This window comes from Aspergillus candidus (genome assembly GCF_002847045.1).
Source record: "Aspergillus candidus strain CBS 102.13 unplaced genomic scaffold BDW47scaffold_6, whole genome shotgun sequence".
Classification (NCBI taxonomy): domain Eukaryota; kingdom Fungi; phylum Ascomycota; class Eurotiomycetes; order Eurotiales; family Aspergillaceae; genus Aspergillus; species Aspergillus candidus.
The window spans coordinates 278,070-295,845 of NW_020194011.1; the positions used below are offsets into that span (position 1 = coordinate 278,070).

General features: G+C 53.3%; 5 protein-coding genes across 5 annotated transcripts; 2 read left to right on the plus strand and 3 right to left on the minus strand.

Annotated features, from left to right (window-relative positions):
• Positions 1 to 851: 851 nt before the first annotated feature.
• Positions 852 to 5,209, minus strand: rom2 (putative Rho guanyl nucleotide exchange factor (Rom2)). Its single transcript, XM_024819736.1, has 3 exons — positions 1,660 to 5,209; positions 1,172 to 1,603; positions 852 to 1,109 (listed from the first exon to the last, which is right to left on the minus strand). The coding sequence occupies exons 1-3, from the start codon at positions 4,780 to 4,782 to the stop codon at positions 1,032 to 1,034; spliced, it is 3,633 nt and encodes a 1,210-aa protein (XP_024675013.1). The 5' UTR covers positions 4,783 to 5,209; the 3' UTR covers positions 852 to 1,031.
• Positions 5,210 to 6,087: 878 nt separating this feature from the next.
• BDW47DRAFT_100332 (V-type proton ATPase proteolipid subunit) lies at positions 6,088 to 7,529 on the plus strand. Its single transcript, XM_024811406.1, has 8 exons — positions 6,088 to 6,345; positions 6,425 to 6,442; positions 6,505 to 6,517; positions 6,577 to 6,659; positions 6,714 to 6,826; positions 6,910 to 6,994; positions 7,049 to 7,134; positions 7,187 to 7,529. Exons 1-8 carry the CDS (start codon positions 6,298 to 6,300, stop codon positions 7,227 to 7,229), a joined length of 489 nt encoding a protein of 162 aa, XP_024675014.1. The 5' UTR covers positions 6,088 to 6,297; the 3' UTR covers positions 7,230 to 7,529.
• A 536-nt stretch (positions 7,530 to 8,065) lies between these two features.
• Positions 8,066 to 9,444, plus strand: BDW47DRAFT_123067 (cAMP-dependent protein kinase; the record flags this gene model as incomplete). Its single annotated transcript, XM_024815982.1, has 4 exons — positions 8,066 to 8,330; positions 8,393 to 8,485; positions 8,548 to 8,672; positions 8,725 to 9,444. 4 exons carry the CDS (start codon positions 8,066 to 8,068, stop codon positions 9,442 to 9,444), a joined length of 1,203 nt encoding a protein of 400 aa, XP_024675015.1.
• A 1,336-nt stretch (positions 9,445 to 10,780) lies between these two features.
• On the minus strand, positions 10,781 to 13,114 carry BDW47DRAFT_100338 (glycosyltransferase family 32 protein). The gene is made up of 2 exons (XM_024811407.1): positions 11,566 to 13,114; positions 10,781 to 11,510 (listed from the first exon to the last, which is right to left on the minus strand). Exons 1-2 carry the CDS (start codon positions 12,620 to 12,622, stop codon positions 11,482 to 11,484), a joined length of 1,086 nt encoding a protein of 361 aa, XP_024675016.1. The 5' UTR covers positions 12,623 to 13,114; the 3' UTR covers positions 10,781 to 11,481.
• Positions 13,115 to 14,942: 1,828 nt separating this feature from the next.
• BDW47DRAFT_123069 (DUF2841 domain-containing protein) lies at positions 14,943 to 16,419 on the minus strand (the record flags this gene model as incomplete). The annotated part of the gene is made up of 5 exons (XM_024815983.1): positions 14,943 to 15,397; positions 15,454 to 15,639; positions 15,703 to 16,040; positions 16,096 to 16,171; positions 16,227 to 16,419. The coding sequence occupies 5 exons, from the start codon at positions 16,417 to 16,419 to the stop codon at positions 14,943 to 14,945; spliced, it is 1,248 nt and encodes a 415-aa protein (XP_024675017.1).
• Between the last annotated feature and the right edge of the window lie 1,357 nt (positions 16,420 to 17,776).

Consider the following 17,776-nt stretch of genomic DNA (forward strand, 5'->3'; position numbering starts at 1 on the left):
GACTTGTACGTAGTAAGTACCTCTACTGAACTACCTAGACATCGACTTACGCGTGAGACAAAAGAAAAACCGTTGTTTGTTTATCAGATAGAGTGAAACAACAAATCAACAAACAAATAAACAAACAAACAAGCAAATCAAGAAAGATACTACTACTACCCGAAAACAAAAAAAAGCATAGGCAGTGAAACATCTAAGATGGAGTTTATTGATGGTCAACTATCAACTGAATTGGTTCCATCTGTTTGATCGTGCTTGTGGACTTCGTTTTTCTATGTGTTCGTGGTGGGTAGGTGGGTAGATAGGTAGGTGGGTAGGAGTTTAGACGAGAGTAAATCAAAGTAACGTGTGTCGGTGGTAGTAATATAAGAGGAAAAAGTAGTCAGTAATAAACAGTAGTGGAGTTTCAATGCTATGGGGTGAAATAAGAACACTTTCTTGAACAGGACATGGACATAAGACGGGGTGTGGCTACGACTACCGACTGAGACCAACAAAGAAAATAAAGTTGGAAAGATGATAATAATTATAGAAAGAAAATAATGATGAGAAATAATAGACAACAGAACACGTAATATCAAAAAGTAAAAAGTAAAAAGTGAGAATAGGATGAAATATGAAGGATAGAAAGAACAAGAAGAACGGCAGAACATGTGGTATTTGCGCTTCATTGTACACAGCGGTAAGTAGTAAGAGAGAAAAATGAAATCGGCCAAATGATCATCGTCAATGGATAACCCGATACAATAAGCAGGTTGAGGTCACATCGAAAAGAAAAAAGGTATTAGAGAAGAAGGGGGCACGTATATGCCATAGGTGATGTCCGGTGGGGATAGATGGTGGAAACAAGGGTATTGAGATGAAAATCAAGATTCGGTAGGGTCGGTGGGTGGATGGGATGATAGTGGTCGTCGCCATGGGAGACAATAAACGGCTTCGTCTAGAACAGGCAAATCACACAAGATGCTTTTCCATTCTGCTTCCTTGCGCCCTCTCGTGAGGGAAGACAGATAAAAAACGACAGCGGTCTTCTAAATCTGCGGTTTGCTCCAGAAATCCAAACTGGCGACGACGTCCTCGCCTCCTTCGTCTTCGTAGGCATAGAGGATCTGTTGGACATGTGAGTGATTCGTACATAGCAAATGGGGGAAAGAGTTTGGGTAGGTCATACCTCGCGGGTCGATGAATGCAACATGCGAATGTTCTTGCCCGTCATGATGTGAATGAGTTCGCTCGTCTCGATGTGCCGAATTTCGATGAAGTTGGGCTCAAAGGCAAGGATGTACGGGTAGGACAGGGCAAACGAGTTGGGATTGCCCTCCCAGGAGATCCTCCAGTCGGGACGAGCGCGCCAGCCATTGCGGTTGACAAAGAAGGAAAAGTCGCTGTAGTTCAGCAGGAACTCGCCGTTCATCCGCTCGATGTGGATCGGCTTGACATTTTCCTTGCGGGCGACGAAATCCAGCGAAGTATCGGCCTGATCCAGGAGTGACTGCGTCTCAGTGGTTTCCAGACTGACGACTTCAAACCCACGGGCGCAGCCCACACAAAGGGTGGAGCGAAGGAAGTGGATCGAGGACGACTCCGCAGGGATGTAGTATTCCTATTGAGAAGGTTAGTCACGTCAACGCCAATAGTGAGTATAACGAGAATACAAACCTTGAAAGGCTTCAAAGTATCTTGGCCGCTCTGGAACATCTTGCTGACCGCGGACTTCTTCTTGCCCTTGGCCAGGTTGTCCATCGGCTCGTAGACCTTGATCGTGGACGACAGGGCCGAGGTCTTGACGGAACAGACCAGATGACGACCGAGACCGATCCCGGCCTTGAAGAAGTTGGCATGGCCCTGGATCTTCTTGGGTCGCTTGGCCAGCGCGTTCTGACTCTCGTTGATCTCCAGCGCCTCCATCGGATAGGACGTCAGGGTCTTGTTCGCCAACACCAGGAGCAACTGATACTCCTCCAACGTATCGATCTGCGTCACCTGACTCGCGTCGAGCACGCGCCGGGGTTTGGCGGACTTGTCCTTGGGCCAACGGTCCGACAGGTAGATGCCGCTGTCGGTCCCGTAGACCAGTTTCCGGCCTCCATCCACCGGGACCAGACAGTTGACGCGATTGACGGCCGTGAAGAAGCGCTCGCAGAGGACGGTCTTGTGGTAGAAGTTGCTGTTCCGCTCCCGGAGCTTGCGCTGTTGCTCCTCGACCATCTCGATGAACTTCCGTCGCTGCGTCGGGGACGTGGCGTAGAGGGTCTGCTCGTACCCGCCTTTGCCCAGGTGGCGGAAGGTGATGGGCAACCCGTCCTTAGTGGTCGGGGGGTTAACCACCGCCTTGTTGGACAGGAGACTGGAGGACGGTCGTTTGGTGATGCCGACCCGCGGGATGACTTCGTCCATCTGGGCGATGACCAAGAGCTCCAGCGGGATGGGCTTCCGGTAGACCCGGTACTCGTCCCGCTTGTTGATGATCTTGATCCGCACCAGCAGCACCGCGTGGTCGAACAGGTAGGCGGTCACCTCCGAGCTGTCCGTGGGGGTCTTCTTGAACCCCATCTTCGTCAACATCTGGCGATTCTCCTCGGTCAGCTTGAGGTCGACGTAGTCGCCGGGGCCGAACTTCAGGGCCGAGTCCAGCTGGACCAGGTTGAAGTGGTTCTCCGCGCGGCCGCTTTCCGTGTTGACGCGGGACAAGAAGTCCTTGATGATCTTGACGGCTTTCGGGATGTCCTCCTTGTCCGGATTGTCGTCGGCCGTGTTCTTCAGGACCTGCTCCAGGAGCAGCGGGTACCGGGCCAGACGGGTCGTGGGTTTGGTCAGGTAGCCGTTGAGTTCCAGCTTGCGGGACTCCTTGAGCCGCTCCGTCTCCTCAACGAACTTGGCGAATCCCGGGTTCGACGCCTTCTCCCTTTCGAACTCGTACTTGCCGTAGAGCTGGTTGGCGCCGTACTTGATGAAGGGATCGAACCGGGGCACGTGCTGGAGGAAGATGTCACCGACGGTCTGGACCACTTGGCTCTCCTTCTGGCGAATGTTGAGCGCCTCGCACAGGCCCCCGTTCACCTTGAGCACCTCCAGGCAGTTGCCGAACACAGTCCGAATGAATTTCTCCCGGCGATGCTCCGGGACGGGCGAGCTGGCGGTGGGGCCCGCAGCGCGGAGGGGCCGCATCCAGAAGTCCCGCAGGTACTCCAGGTCCTTGACGAAGTCGCGCTCTGTGTACATGATCTCGAAGATGATCTCTTGGCGCTTCTTCTCCTTGTCGGGGATGCTGTCCGAGACCTCCTTGGGGACCATGTTGATCCACAGCTTCTGGTTGTCGTTGTCGTCGTCGTCGCCGTGCAGACTACCCTTGGAGGCCGACGTCCGCAGCCCCGGCTGCGGGTGCAGGTTCAGGCGTGCCTGCTGCTCCAAGCGCCGGGGGCAGGCGATCGAGTAGCAGAGGCTGTCGCGGGTGCACGTGGGGGAGTAGCACTCGGTCAGGAGCGTAAAGACTCCGTTCACGTCGGAACTGGGGCTCTCCTCGCCCATGGTCTCGCGGAACTGGTAGATCTCGCCGGGAGCGTCGCGGAGGCGATGATCGTACGTCACGTCGTGGAAAAATTTCTGGGCGTCCAGAGCGCGACCGAGGAGCAGGGCCAGGTTGCGGTCGTTCGTCTTGATGATGTAGCCGATGAGATCGACGGCCTCGGCGCCCGAGAAGGCGTTCTGGTAGGTCAGCTCGTTCTTCTGCCGTTCCTTCAGCACGATGCGCTCCCGGAAGCCGTCCGCGACGCGGGACAGCAGCGCCGGGTAGACCAGGGGCACCTTGCTGCGGCGCGAGTTACTCGACACCAGGGTGGTGGTCGTGGTCTGGGTGTTGGTTTTGTGGGCCATTTGGCTCTGCATGCTCAAGGTCCGGTCGGGGACCACGGTCGAGGCGATCGACATGGAGCGCCCGTTAGTCGAGCCGTCGCTGGGCGGACGGGGTTTCCCGTTGGCATTGGGGGCCACCGCCGCCGCCGCCGCCATCTCCTGCTCGAGCCTGGGGTGGGCGGGCGGCTGACTGGGGCCCGACGGCTGTCGACGGGCGGGGATCACCCGCCCCGTGCTGGTGGTATGGGGTTGCTCCCGCTCGGTTGAGTACGAGGTCAAGGACATGGCCCGCTCGTTGCCGTGTCGCTCTGGCACGACCCGACCCTGGGCCGTCATGGGAGCGGCAGCGGCGGCATTGTAGGGCTGCTGGCGAAAGGCGCTGGCCGAGGTGTGGTTGAAACTGTTCGGCGAGGGCTGGTAGACCGGAGGGCCGCCCATGCGCGCCATGGACCTCGACCGATAGGCGTCGGTATTCAAAGCCGGCGGGGGCATGGGGCGACCATAGCCCTTAGCATCGGGATACTGCGGGCCGGGGCTGGGTCGGGAATCCAGTCGCTGGGGTTGCGGATAGGCGAATCGTCCCGGGTAGGGTCGGGGGGGAGCATTCTGGGGCGCCGGCTGCGAAGCCATGGTGGCGGCGGCCCCCGGGTAGGCCTGATAGTAGCCGTTGGCGGCGGGTGGGGTGTATCCATTGGAGGCGAGGCGGGTGGGCTGCGGGGGGGCTCGTTGCATCTGAGGTTGTGGCATGTGGGATGACATGGTGTAGGCACGATCCTGAGAGAACTGAGGGGTTTGCGAGGTCATGGTCTGCGAGCGGCCGGGTGGCGGCGCCCCACCAAAGATCTCGTTAAAGGCGGCATCACGTTGAAAGGAGGAGGAGTGTCCGTAAGGCCGGTAGTTCCGGCCTTGCTGGCCACCCAGGTCGGCCATGGTGGATTATCCTTGCTTCTACTTCGTCGTCTATCTCGCACCGGATTTGATTCCCAGCAGTCTTGTTGACCGGGAGGGGGGGCCCAGGCGCGTCAAGCAACCGAGGGCTTTGACTGAGGAGTCGGAGAATCGGAGCTGGTGCGTCGAGAGGGGGAGAAGATCCGTGACTTATCGTTGTCAAGATTTCGTGGATGGGAGGGGGTCGAGTGAGAGAAAAGATGAGGAAGAGTGAAGGAGAAAAAAGAGGCAAGGGAAAAAAAAGGAGTTCTTCCCCGAGTACCGTATAAGCGGCGACCACGACGTCACGAATTCGAATTTGACGGACGAAGTAAAAAATCTCAGACGAAAAAAGGCCTTTTTCTTTGTCTAACTTCCTTTTTTTTTTTTGTTTTTGTCCTCTTTTTCGTTGCTATTTTTTAACCGGTCATGCCTCGGTGGGAGGAAGCGGCGAGAGTTGGAGTGGTGGTGGTGGTGTGTGGTAAGGAACGAAGTGCGCTAGGAGCCTTGAGCGCAACAGCAAACCAGGGCCCCTGTACTTTCATAACCTCAGCATCCTCCGTTGGACGACAATGATGGAATTGGATGGGGGGTGGGTAACAACGATCGGGTGGCGGTCGGAGGGATCCACCCACGAAGTACACGATAGGGAGGGAGAGAGTATAGAGAGAGAGAGAGACCGACCAGATAAGGACAGCGAAGATCCAAAATAGTTCTTTAATGGGGTTTAATGGGGGAGGGGGGGATTGTGTGTGGAGGGGGTAGAGGGGGGGGGAGAGTAGGAAGAGGGGGGATGGTCTGGGGAGGGGTCGATAGGTCGGTAGTCGAGACTCTAGTGAGTGATATTGGGGTATTGAATCAGGGAGAGAGGGGGATCAGCCAGTACCAATCTTCAACTGGTGTTGAGAAGTGGTAGTGGTAGTAGTAAAGAGGGAGAGGAGGAAGTGCGGAGGAAAGGATGAGAATGGGGTGGAGTATAGGAAGAGTAAGGAATGAGGAGAGATGAGAGAGAGAATGATGGAGAGGGAGAGAGAGGGAGAGATGATAGAGAGAAAGAGGAAGAAGAAGAAGGAGAGGGAGGGAGAAGAGGAAGAGAAGAGGGGGTGAAGAGAGAGGGAGAGAGAGAAGAAGAAGAAGAAGAAGAAGAAGTGAAGTCGTGATGGAAAGGGAAAAGCCAGTCCAGGCACGGGGGGAGAAGAGGGAGAAAAGACAGAGAGAGAGAGTGAGAGAGAGAGAGAGACAGACAGAGTGAGTGAACGCAATCAGCCATAGTAAAGCTCAGTATGTTGACGGAACTGAGAAAGACCTGCTGACTAACCCGTATCCACGCATGCCTGTCCAGCTTCAACTTTCCTCTCTCGCTCTCTCTTTAGACACCCCCCTCTAACCTACTCGATTGTGTCTCCCTTCCACTGGGGTTTCTGACTATTGAACTTCTGTGGTGGAATTCTTGGATTTTTTTTTTTCCTGTTCACACCCTTCTCCTTTCTAAATCCCACTGAGTATCATCCAGTCAACATGGCGGACAGCGAATACACCCCCAAGTTCGCCCCGTTCTTCTCCTTTGTCAGTCTACCAGTCTACCCCTCTGGATATTCTTTCTCCTGATCATGTCCTGGCTCTGATACTAACCCCTGAAATGTAGGCAGGGATTGCAGCCGCCGTGAGTCTTTCGCCCACCTGATTCGTCCTACGTCCACCCGCTAACCAGAACCTCGCGCGAAGATGATCTTCGGATGTACGTTCGCCGTCTTGATTCATTAGGGGACTGGGGGATGGAAGACTGACGGTATCTAGCTATGGGGGCGGCATATGGAACGGCCAAGTCGGGCATCGGCATCTCCGGTGTCGGCACCTTCAGACCCGACTTGATCATGAAGGTACGGAAGGATAAATGCGCTGTTATGTTAGAGTGCATCGGCTAATGTTAACAGTCGCTGATTCCCGTCGTCATGTCCGGTATCATCGCCGTCTACGGTCTCGTCATTGCCGTACTCATCGCGGGTGATCTGGCACCACCCCCGACCCAAAACATGAGCCTCTACACGTACGCCACCACCCAACAGACTTGAAAAAAAAAAGAAAGGAAGAAATACATAGGATGGTAGTGATGGGACTGACATTCGGCAGAGGCTTCATGCATTTGGCATCCGGACTCTCGGTAGGCCTCGCGGGCGTGGCTGCTGGATACACCATTGGAATTGTCGGAGATGCGGTAAGCACGGCATGCTGGTCTACATACAACCCCAAGGTGCTGACAATCTCCCAGGGCGTCCGTGCATACATGCAGCAATCCCGAGTATACGTCGGAATGATTCTCATCTTGATTTTCGGAGAAGTGCTCGGTCTCTACGGGTATGTCTACACACATTCCGATGGTATCACCGTTCCCCTCTAACCTCGATAGGTTGATCGTGGGCTTGATCCTCAACTCGAAGAGCTCCGGCTAAGACTGGTCATGTGGATTACGGGGAGGATCGGTGGAATTGTACGCGATTTGCTTCTGTCCCGTCCCGCAGCGAGGAATCACCAGCATTCCGATCACGATGCATCCTGAGACGGTTGCCTCGAGTCGATCAGTCTGTCGATCAGGCTTCTTCCGACCGGACCAGATTGGAGAAAGGCATGTGGGATTGTGGGGGTGATCATAACTGTCATTCATTCCGCGGGACCCGGCCTGTATACTATACATATAACCTGCCAAATTACCTGCACGTCTCTCTGTTACTTGCATACGAATAGCATCGATACATCCTAAAACTTGGCCGGCCTTCTCTTAATTAAACGAGTAATGATTGTGGGGAAGAAGGTTGGATGCGATAATGGAGAGGGCCCCGAGCGCCAACCGATTGCGCTGCGCGTGTCATTTTGCCCCGCCAGACCCGGTAACGTCAGAGTCTCTCCCGCTCAACCTTTCTTTCATCTCTCTCTCTCTCTCTCTCTCTCTCTCTCTCTCTCTCTCTCTCTCTCTCTTTCTCGTCTTTCTCCCCATCCCATCCCTCCCATCCCGCGAGATCCGCGCCTTTTGTCTGGTCGTTTCTTACGACGTCTCTTATTCTTCCCACTCAGCCTACTTGTTTTACTCCATTAGTCGCGACTCCTTCCTATACGGATGGCCACTATTCTCCCATCGCTGTCGTAAATGCCAGTCCTCATCTGATTCCTCTCACCTCCACCTCGCAATTCTGTATAGGGGGCCGCCGGTGGTGCGCTGCCTCAATTGTCGTGTTCCTCGTCTCCCTATACAGTGGCTCGGTCGTCCGAGACATGCTCCCTTGTTGTCTCAATGGCTACTGGAACCGTCGACCGCTCGCCACCCACTGAGGTGCAGGATCCATCATCCACCACACCCAAGAGCCCCGTCGAAGTCCGATCGGGCCCCATCCCCGAGCATGAGGCGCCCGCGGTACCCTCGCCCCGACCCACACCGATGCACCAGCGACACTTGAGCCCGTTTGTCATCACCGATCGACCGGAGGAGAAGCAGCTGGGCCTGTCCAGCCGCAGTCTGAGCCTGCAAGACTTTCGACTCCTGAAGACACTCGGCACGGGTTAGTTTCTTTGCGCCCCGTTGCGCCTGCGGGTCCCGATACTGACGCATGGTTGGCGCCAGGCACGTTTGCTCGCGTCTGGCTCGTCAATCTGAAGAATGCACAGGAGCGTCGGAACCAGGTGTATGCGCTGAAGACATTACGCAAGGCCGATGGTAACCCGCCCCCAACTGGTTTCTTCGTGCGTTGTCTTGTACTAACCGCTGTCTGCCGGTAGTGATCAGACTCAAGCAGGTCGAACATGTGCGCAACGAACGCAAGACGCTCGCGGCGGTGTCAGGCCACCCGTTCATCACGGCGTTGATCGCGACCTTTGCCGATGATCAAAGCTTACATATGCTGGTATGGAGATACTCCTTGTGTGCGACCCCGTTCTATCGCTAACTAGCTGCAGCTGGAATACTGCCCTGGTGGCGAGATTTTCAGCTATCTACGGCGTGCACGTCGATTCAACGAGAACACCTCCCGGTTCTACGCGGCGGAGATCTGTCTCACCATCGAATTCCTCCACGACGTCGAAGGAGTGGTCTATCGCGACCTCAAACCAGAGAACATCCTCCTCGATGCCGAAGGCCACATCAAGCTCGTCGATTTCGGATTCGCGAAACAGATCGGCGACCGCGAAACGTACACCTTATGCGGGACCCCCGAGTATCTCGCCCCGGAAGTCATCCACAACAGCGGTCACGGCTTAGCGGTAGACTGGTGGGCGCTGGGCATCCTCATCTACGAATTCCTAGTCGGCCAGCCGCCGTTCTGGGACCAGAACCCGATGCGGATCTACGAACAGATCGTCGAGGGCCACGTCCGGTACCCACAGGGCATGTCGGGGGCTGCCCAGAACATCATCTCCCTGCTGTGCAAGACGAACCCCACCGAGCGACTGGGTTACATCTCGGGCGGCTCGGGTCGAGTCAAGGCGCACCCGTTCTTCGAAGGCATCAACTGGGACGATCTCTTCCACCGCCGCACGAAGGGACCCATCCTCCCGCGCGTCGACCACCCCGCCGACACGGGGAACTTCGAAGAATATCCCGACCCCGACCTGCGGAACCAGGCCATCTACTCCGAAGACCTGAAGAGGAAATACGAAGTTCTGTTCAGCGATTTCTGATCCTCTAGTGAGCCGGTGTATACCTTTGGAACAATCTACAGGATGAACCCGTCTCGGCGCAGGCCGCCCGAGGTAATCGACCCATCGCCTGGACACTCCCGTCGCCGATAGGGGTTTCAGCCGGGGCATGCTTGGCGTGGAATGGGGGACGATGCAAGCTGGCGTTCTATACATTTTCCCGGAATCCGCCAAACCGCCCATCGGACAAACCGCCCTGCATACGGGCCACTCCTACTTGTCCTGATCATGCCTTACCTCCATTCCTGCAAACTCCCATGACCCGCGTTCCGTGCTCGCCAGTACTTTGGATACCGATCCACCATTTCTCATCTTTTCAACCTTTCAACCTTTCAACATTGGAAATACTCCTTCGCCCTCGAGGGGGGCCCCGATCAACGATCACGAACCCGGCTATGTCCCGTTCTGTTAATATGCTTCACTTACCCATCTTCTTCTACTTCTTATACTCTTCCTGTATTGAATTGTCTGCGTGAATGTACAGCTTGGACATATATGTACAGCTTGGACATAATGTATCACGAGTACGAGTTTTACTATATATGATCATGTCTTACGGAATTATCTACCTAATTCGCATAATCGGTACCATAATCGGTACTTGTTGTCCTTGTCTCCCTGTCTGCTGTCTACCGTCTGTTGTCTCCAGGGTTGATCTGAGCCAACTACCTTACTTCTCGACTATCTATCCAAACGAAATTCACCCTGAGTGACAACAGGGTTCTCCAAGGAAGGAAGAAAAAAAAAGACAACCAACAACAGACAGATAATCCCACCCCAAGGAGACAAGACAAGACATATACACAATCTAGTCATGCGGTATAATCCCACCTGTTCATAATATCTTTCTTCAACATGGTTGCAAAGCAAAAGCAAGGTTATACTCCAACTGTTGGGGTGCGGTTTATTGTATTTATTCCTTTCTTTCTATTTGTCAGTTTATCAATCTATCTATATTATATCTAGTCAGTCAACTATAATGTGAGACACGAGTTATGACTTTCCTTTAATTTTCCTTTTTTTTTCCTTTTTCTTTCTACCCTATCTAATATACGGAGTGGTCAGAGTCAGTGATACCGTACATGTTATGAAACATCCCTATTCCCATTCCCAATCCCTCTACTCCACATACTACTACCACCAGTACTCCATGCATAGTTACCGGAGTTAAGTAAACCAGTAAGATTGATATCACGTTAACATCCTTATATAGATACCTAACTTCGTAGTTTGGTTAATGAAAACAAGATAATAACGAAAACATAATAAGATGATGATAATAAGAATTAGTCATTGCGTACACGTATAATACACTTAGGTTCAACACTACTCCTCCTATCCATGAATCCAAGATATTAAATAGATGGGTGAATCGATAAATCAATGATAGATCATTAGGTAAAGAGGTAGGAGGTAGGTAGGCAATATCCAGTCAGTCAGTCAGTTAGCTAGCTGGCTAGCTGGCTACATGCTGCTTTTATGCTGCTGCTGCGCTGTGCTGTGCTGTTTTGGGCTGCGCGCACCCACTCCTGGTGGGCAGAGCACATATCAAGTTTGAAACAAAGAAAAGAAGTCCCATCGTACATTCATTCTCGTGTCCATGCGGCAAAAAGCGGAGCATATAATTAGTTCTCAAGCTGATGTTTTAGGCTTTTTGGTCTGTCTTTTTTGGCGGCGCTGTTGTTGTTTTGCTTTGGATGATGAGAATGGGATGTTTGGTTAAAGGCGGGTGAAGGTAATGGTTGTATTCGTAGTTGTAATTGTAGTTGTAGTTGTGTAGAGGTGTGTTGGTTCGGGTTTGGCGGTTGATGGAGGGTGGTGGATGTGGGGGAGTGTGGTTATTCTAGAGTAGACCCGAGTGTGGGATATTATCCCTCTTACTCTGTTGAGTCCCGAAGCCTCGTACAGTCCGTCGAAAGTCGACAGAGATCTCGTAGGGCTGCCGCGTGAGTCTGTTACTCGCCGAGTCAACGGGGCTCGGTCAATGAGAAGACAGTGCTGTGAAAATGCACTCAGGCATTATAGCGACGGGTCGGTTTTCCATGTTCCTGCAATAACTCAGTCAGTCCATGCACCCTTCATGACAGAAAAGGGGAGATATACCGTCAAAAGAATGCTGCACAAACGCCATCGGATCCTCAATATCCCCCGCTCCCATCTGTCCCACACCCGGACTGAAGCTAGTAATAGGCAACACCACCACATCGCCCACCTTGCGATAGTCCTCGAGGTAAGTGAAATCCTCGTAGGTAATGTTGTCGGACCCCGACTCGATGTCGAAGTACTCGGGGTCGTTGAAGAACCGGAAGACGGCGTCCGTCCAGGCAGCCGGTCCGGTGAACTCGACGATGGTCTTGTCCATCTTGCCCTTCTGGAGCACGCCCTGCTTCTTCATGCGCAGCGCCTCCTCCGTAATGTAGGCCACGATGTCGCGGAGGATGGGATGGCCCGGCTTAGCTTGGATAGTCCACTGGCAGAACTGGATCCGGCGCGAGTACCAATCCCGCCAGTCCGGCCGGTCCGGGTCCGCCTCGATGCCAATGACCATGCTGATGGACCGCAGATCGAGAGCTTCGGGCAGCCAGTCGGCGGCGGGCTTCAATGCCGTCGTGTCGATATCGCTGTAGATGCCGCCGCGCGCGAGGAGGATCAGGTACCGGAAGAAGTCGGCCTTGAGGACGGGCAGGGGCAGCGACTCAAAGGCCTCGAAGATCTCGGGCACCGATCCATACAGATACTTGATCAGGTAGTGCTGGGTGTCGTCGGGGACCACCTGGTGGACGAAATCCGGGTTCATTTCGGTCCAGCTGGCCTCGGGGTCCCGCAGTTCCTCCCCGAACCACAGCGACGCGGGTGTGTATTTCCACGTCTGCCAGATATACGCGGGGAATTTACCGTCCAGGTCGTATGGGAAATGGTAGCGGAGGCGGTCGCGCAGAGGGGCGCTCGGCAGCGGAGCGAGGGGTTTCTGGAGGGTACCCTTCTTCTGTCCTTGAGTCTGGTCCCCCGGTTTATCTCGGCTGTGATCGGAGGCGGCGTCATCGGGTACCTGGACCTGGGCCGATGACGGGACGGAGGAGGTGGAGTGCGACGACCGTAGATAGACGACGAAGGCGATGAGTACAAGCGCCGCAAAGAGGGCTTTTCGAGGGGTGAGCATTGTCGGAGAAGGAATGCGACAGGAAGGGGAAAGCGAGGAGGATGGATCGATCGACACTTGCGAGGGACGCCCGCGGGAGGTCGTAACAGAGGGGCTTCTCCGCAGAATGCGCCGACAATCAGAACACACACAGAACGACTATTTCAAATTCCGTTCCACCTGACGAGGATACGGCGACCACACATATCTGTTGCTTCTCTCTCTTGCTGTTGTTTTTCTGGGGGATCCTGTCGAGGTTGATCGGCGAATTGAGGGATGACGATAAGGTTGGACAGCTCAAGTAATCAACCAATGGGTCTAACCTAATAAGAGGGCGAGAGTCCTCGAAACAAAACCCAACACGGAGAAGGAAAAGCAAAGTAATGGAAGAGAAGGAAAGGAAGAAGCGAGTCGAGAAGGGAGAAGCGATGAAGCGATGAGGTGGCCGGAGAACAACAAGAGAATTAATCAAAGCCGATCGGAGTTTTTGGGTCCACGGCCTGAGGTTTCAACCCACGAGTATAATTCTCGGTCAGATCTTAATCGCTTGTTGTGTTCTACACCACTTCAGACAATCAAATTATAATTATCAAGTATGAAAGAAAAGAACAAAGACAAGAAAAGGTCTGACCACACAATACTGTGGTTCCTCATAAGCAGTGATTCGCACCTCTTCCCAGGTCCCAGGATCCCGATGACCCTTTATAACCAACATCACCAATAAGAATTCCTGACCATGGTGTCGATCCAATTTACTCCGTCGGGCGGAAAGGAAACCTGTAACCCTGGGCGCTGGAACCTGCAACGCTGGGGCGTCGGAGAGTCCACATCGTCTGGGTACTAGACCCCTGGAACTGGGAGATTGGCATGCCACTAAACTATTCTGACAATCTGGTTCAAATGCAGGAACACAATCCAAGCGAGATAAGAGAGGGAGGGGTGGGAAGACAGTGACACCTTGATCAAACGTGGTATTTGGCCCTTTACAGTATCTATCTCTCCTCTTGGCCCCCCGCAGTCAGTCAGCTCCTTCGTCCGTTAACTATGTGTCGAACTATCGTGGCGTTGCCGTTTCCGGTCCGTTCGGGCCCTGCAGCGTCGCAGACCCACATTGTTGTGTCTCTGAGATGATTCTAGACATGGTCTGGAATTTCCTGCAAGATCAGGTCCCGAGAGGGCTGGAATTGAGGTGCACGAGGTATCGATCGGTTCGGTTAGTACCGAGTCGGTTTATCTTCTACTAGATATTATCTACAATCGATACTATCCATACCAGGAACAATGCCCACTACCAAATCAGGCCAACTACGAAACAAACCATCCCCTCTCAGGAACGGCCACTGTCCCTGGCGATCGACAGCCCGGCTTGGCTTGGCTACGTGCAAAGGAGCGGGGTGAGAACCCAGGGATTGATCATTGGACAAGCCCTGAGGGACGAACATGGGTTGAAACGCCACCCGGGGATTGCGAGAGACGGGTAGTGCGACGGTGCGTACACTATAAATATAAAGAGACAGAAGAGGGAGAGAAAGGGTCGTGCTATACGACCGTTTCCGGAACCGAACCCCGTTTAGGTTCCTGACGGCTGGTTGGATTCCCCATATGACGGACTGGCCTGACTCACGACAACCCTAAAGAGGAACCTGTCAGTGGTGAGGCATGAATCTGATGTAACTGAACTAAATTAAACTAATACAGCTCTGTGGTGGTCGGGGTTATTTTTGTCTTGGACCTGGTGCCAGGATTCGATGAGGTCTAGGCCGGTGAGTTACTAGTAGGTAGTATTCCACTGTATCATCCTCACTACAACCTCTATCTCTCTCTATTTCCCTCTTTGTGTCTCTCTATATGATACTTATATTCTAATTATTCGATCTATGTATATACCTGCGGGGCATCCAAAATCCTCATCCACCGCACATTAAGATCTCTATAAGATGCATGGTCCTCTATCTCCTCGAGAGCTCCGCTCGCAACGAGGTATTATGTATGAAGGCTATACTCCCAGACTCCGCGCATTTTTTTTCTCCATCCCAATTATTACCATGTCCGTCCAATTGCTGCGGAACCGAAAAAAAAAAAAAGAAAGGAGAACCAAGAGGAAGGGGGCAAACGGAAAGAAAAGAAAAAGAAGATCCCCCAATGAGATACCCAGATGCTGTATGTGTAGGTAGTCTGGCCAGTTGTAGAGAAAGAAATAGATAGAATGAGATGGGTAATTATAACCACGCTCGCTTCCAGACACGCCCGCTGAAGAAAAAATCCAAACCCACCACTCAAAGGGTGGACATAACCAGAAACACAAGAAATTGTATAAAGAATGAAAAAGAAAGAAAGAAACTCAATAATTGAAGTAGTACGGGTTGGTGCATGCACCCATGTCAGAAGCGGGGAGACCAATAACCGGCAGAGGGTGGTGCTGGTGGTGGGGCCCATGGTGGGGAGCGTGGTGGGCGTCGTTGTAGTATTTGATGGGGTAACCGTGGGCGTCCTCCGAGGGGAACATCGCGCTGGTAGGGGTGCTGAGGGAGGGCAGGGACGGGGCGCAGGGCTCCCAGCCAGCGTGGACGCTGCTGCTGGCGCTGCTGTCTTTGGCGCTGTTCCGGGGAGTGGTGGTGGTGTCGCTGCCTGGGGAGCCGCCTGTGGAGGGGAAGACGGAGGTGTGGGATTCCATGTCGGGGACTTCTTTGCGGTATACGGGGTTGAGGTCTCTTGTCAATGAGGAACTGGGGGAGCGTGTGTGGGAGTCTAGGTCGGGGAGATGGACTCGGTAGACGCAGACTGCTGATTGAGCATCTGTGTCTGCTTTAGTAGTGTTCTGCTGGTTCTGAGGAAATGGAAAGTCGACATACCGGCTCGCCCATCGAGATATCGCTCCTCCTCCTCGCGGACGTGATAGATCTCGTCGAGAACTTGTAACCGCTCCGCGGGAAGGATCTGCCGCCGGATCGACTGGTCTGCCTCGCGCAGCTTCTCAACAGTGATATTGTGGCTCCCCCGGAGCTCGCAAAGAATGTGAACCAAAAGGCGAATTCGTTCTGTGGCACTGGCGTCAGCTAAACCGGTCCTTCATGTCCCTCCCCGCCTAAGGTAACACCCACCCGCTTTGAGAAGATGATCGGGCTCGCGGTGCGTTACCCCCGAAGGCCACCAAGCCGGCTTGGTCAGCTCTGGGTCGAACTGCTGCGAGGAGCCGGCAATGATCTTGCGTCCGTTGTAGGGAAAGTTGACCTGCTTGCGCGGTTCGACTAGCTTAACGTAGGCCTTGGCTAGGATGCGGCAATTGATCTGTTGCAGGCTCTCAAAGGCCTTTTCGTAATATCGGCGCAACATCGTCTGGTTGCGCACTGGCAGCATCGTCTTCTGGTGGCAGTTGATGTTCATGGGGACGACGCATTCGTGAGACACTCGCTTTCGCTTGGGTTGTTGAACGTCGAGCCTGTTATCCACGGTCAGTCTGTCGGATGGCGATCACAGAGAGACAGGGGCCGTACATTGAGGATCGCCCACTCCAGTCACTTCCATCTGTAGGGGTCTGTGGTGATAGAGGGCTCTTGGAGCCTGTTTCGTCTGTACATGTCAATCTTCTGGGCATCCACCTCTCTACCAGATCAACAAAACTCACCCGTGACTTTGGATGGTACTCCTTGCCCGGACATGGCGACCGCGCGGAGAAAGTTGTCCGTGACATTCGGGGAGAGAATGGTCTGGCAGTTGTTTACGATGGACGGCGAGGCCTCGAACCGCAATTTGCCATCTTCGTCCATGTAGATTAGGGCGAAGTGCATGGAGGTCAATCCGTCCAGCGGAGCATCCATGGTTGATGTTGTGTGTGGCTATTCTATTAGCGAATGACGTTCCAACGGATGATAGATAGCTTCTTACCGTGTGGTATGGGTGCATGGGAATAGAAGACAGGCCAATGCGAGGTGGAGGCACTGGCTATTGTGGAACTGACGACCACAGCGAAAGACTCCAGATGCCAGGGAGATATGAAGGTACAGAGAATGAACAGATACACTTCTCAATGCATGTATCAACCTCTGTTCAAAACAAGCAAGATGGTGTTTCCAAACAGCAAGCAAAGTTGGAGATGATCCCAGATGTATAGGTAGGGTGACGATTATGTATAAGAGGCGAGACCATCTATTTGTCACGAGAAAAGAAAAGAATGAAAAAAAAAGAAACTTTTATAGTTCGAATAAGCTCATAGGACAAAGCCTTTGTGCGTCCGATGGGTCTTATATCAGAATCTGGAAGCTCGTCGGATCACCGTCTCCCTTCCCCCCGGGAAGGGAACGGGGAGGGAAATACGGACTGGACAAGGAAAGCGTAAACGAGCAATAAAAAAGAAACGAGGTCTAAAAAAAGAGTCGATTGGAGGGGGGAGTATAGACAGCCCAGAGTCCAAGTCCAACTAATGTGCGTGGCTCTATGTGGCACTGCAGGCACACTGGGTCCCCCCATTCCCGCTCCCCGCTGCATTGGGCGTCCGAACTAATGGCCCTGTTGCAGCAGCCATTTTTCTCCTCAGTGATGATCATCTCGGGTAGAGACTATTCGAGAGTGGCATGTTCTCTTGTCTCTTCTCAGTAGCTGTGGTGGTAATTGTAATTACCGACGCGCAATAGTTAGTTATTTCTCCCAACCGAGCGGCCCAGATCGGGGGAGGTGGAAAAGCGATTTGAGTTAGTTGCCAGAGTGGACTCTTTCTTCATCTGCTCCACTGAGACATATCACCGGAAACCCAATGGGAAGGGAGATCGACTACATTTTGTTTCGAGAACTATTCGATAGGATTTTCCAACCCACTACGTCGGTGACAGAAAGTTAACCAGCCGGCACGATCGCTCGAGACGGGGCGACGCAGCGAGCCTCCCATGGTACTGGTTCTTTTGACCATTCCATAAGGGCCCCACTGGATGGAGTTGTCCGATGAAGTGGGTTCAATGATGCACTATTGTAATGACAGTCTCCTTTTCTTCGATTGCTTTCTCCTGCCACTTCAATGACCTCCTTGCCGGGTGCAGCGGCTGTCAGGCATTGATAGACGTACGGAATAGCAGGAGTTCCTCCTGGCGGCCGGTGGGGGGAGATCGGTGGCCAAATGACATCTGTGGAGTCAGGACCATCATAAGCAATATCGATCCTTCAGCTGCGGCTTTACATCTGATA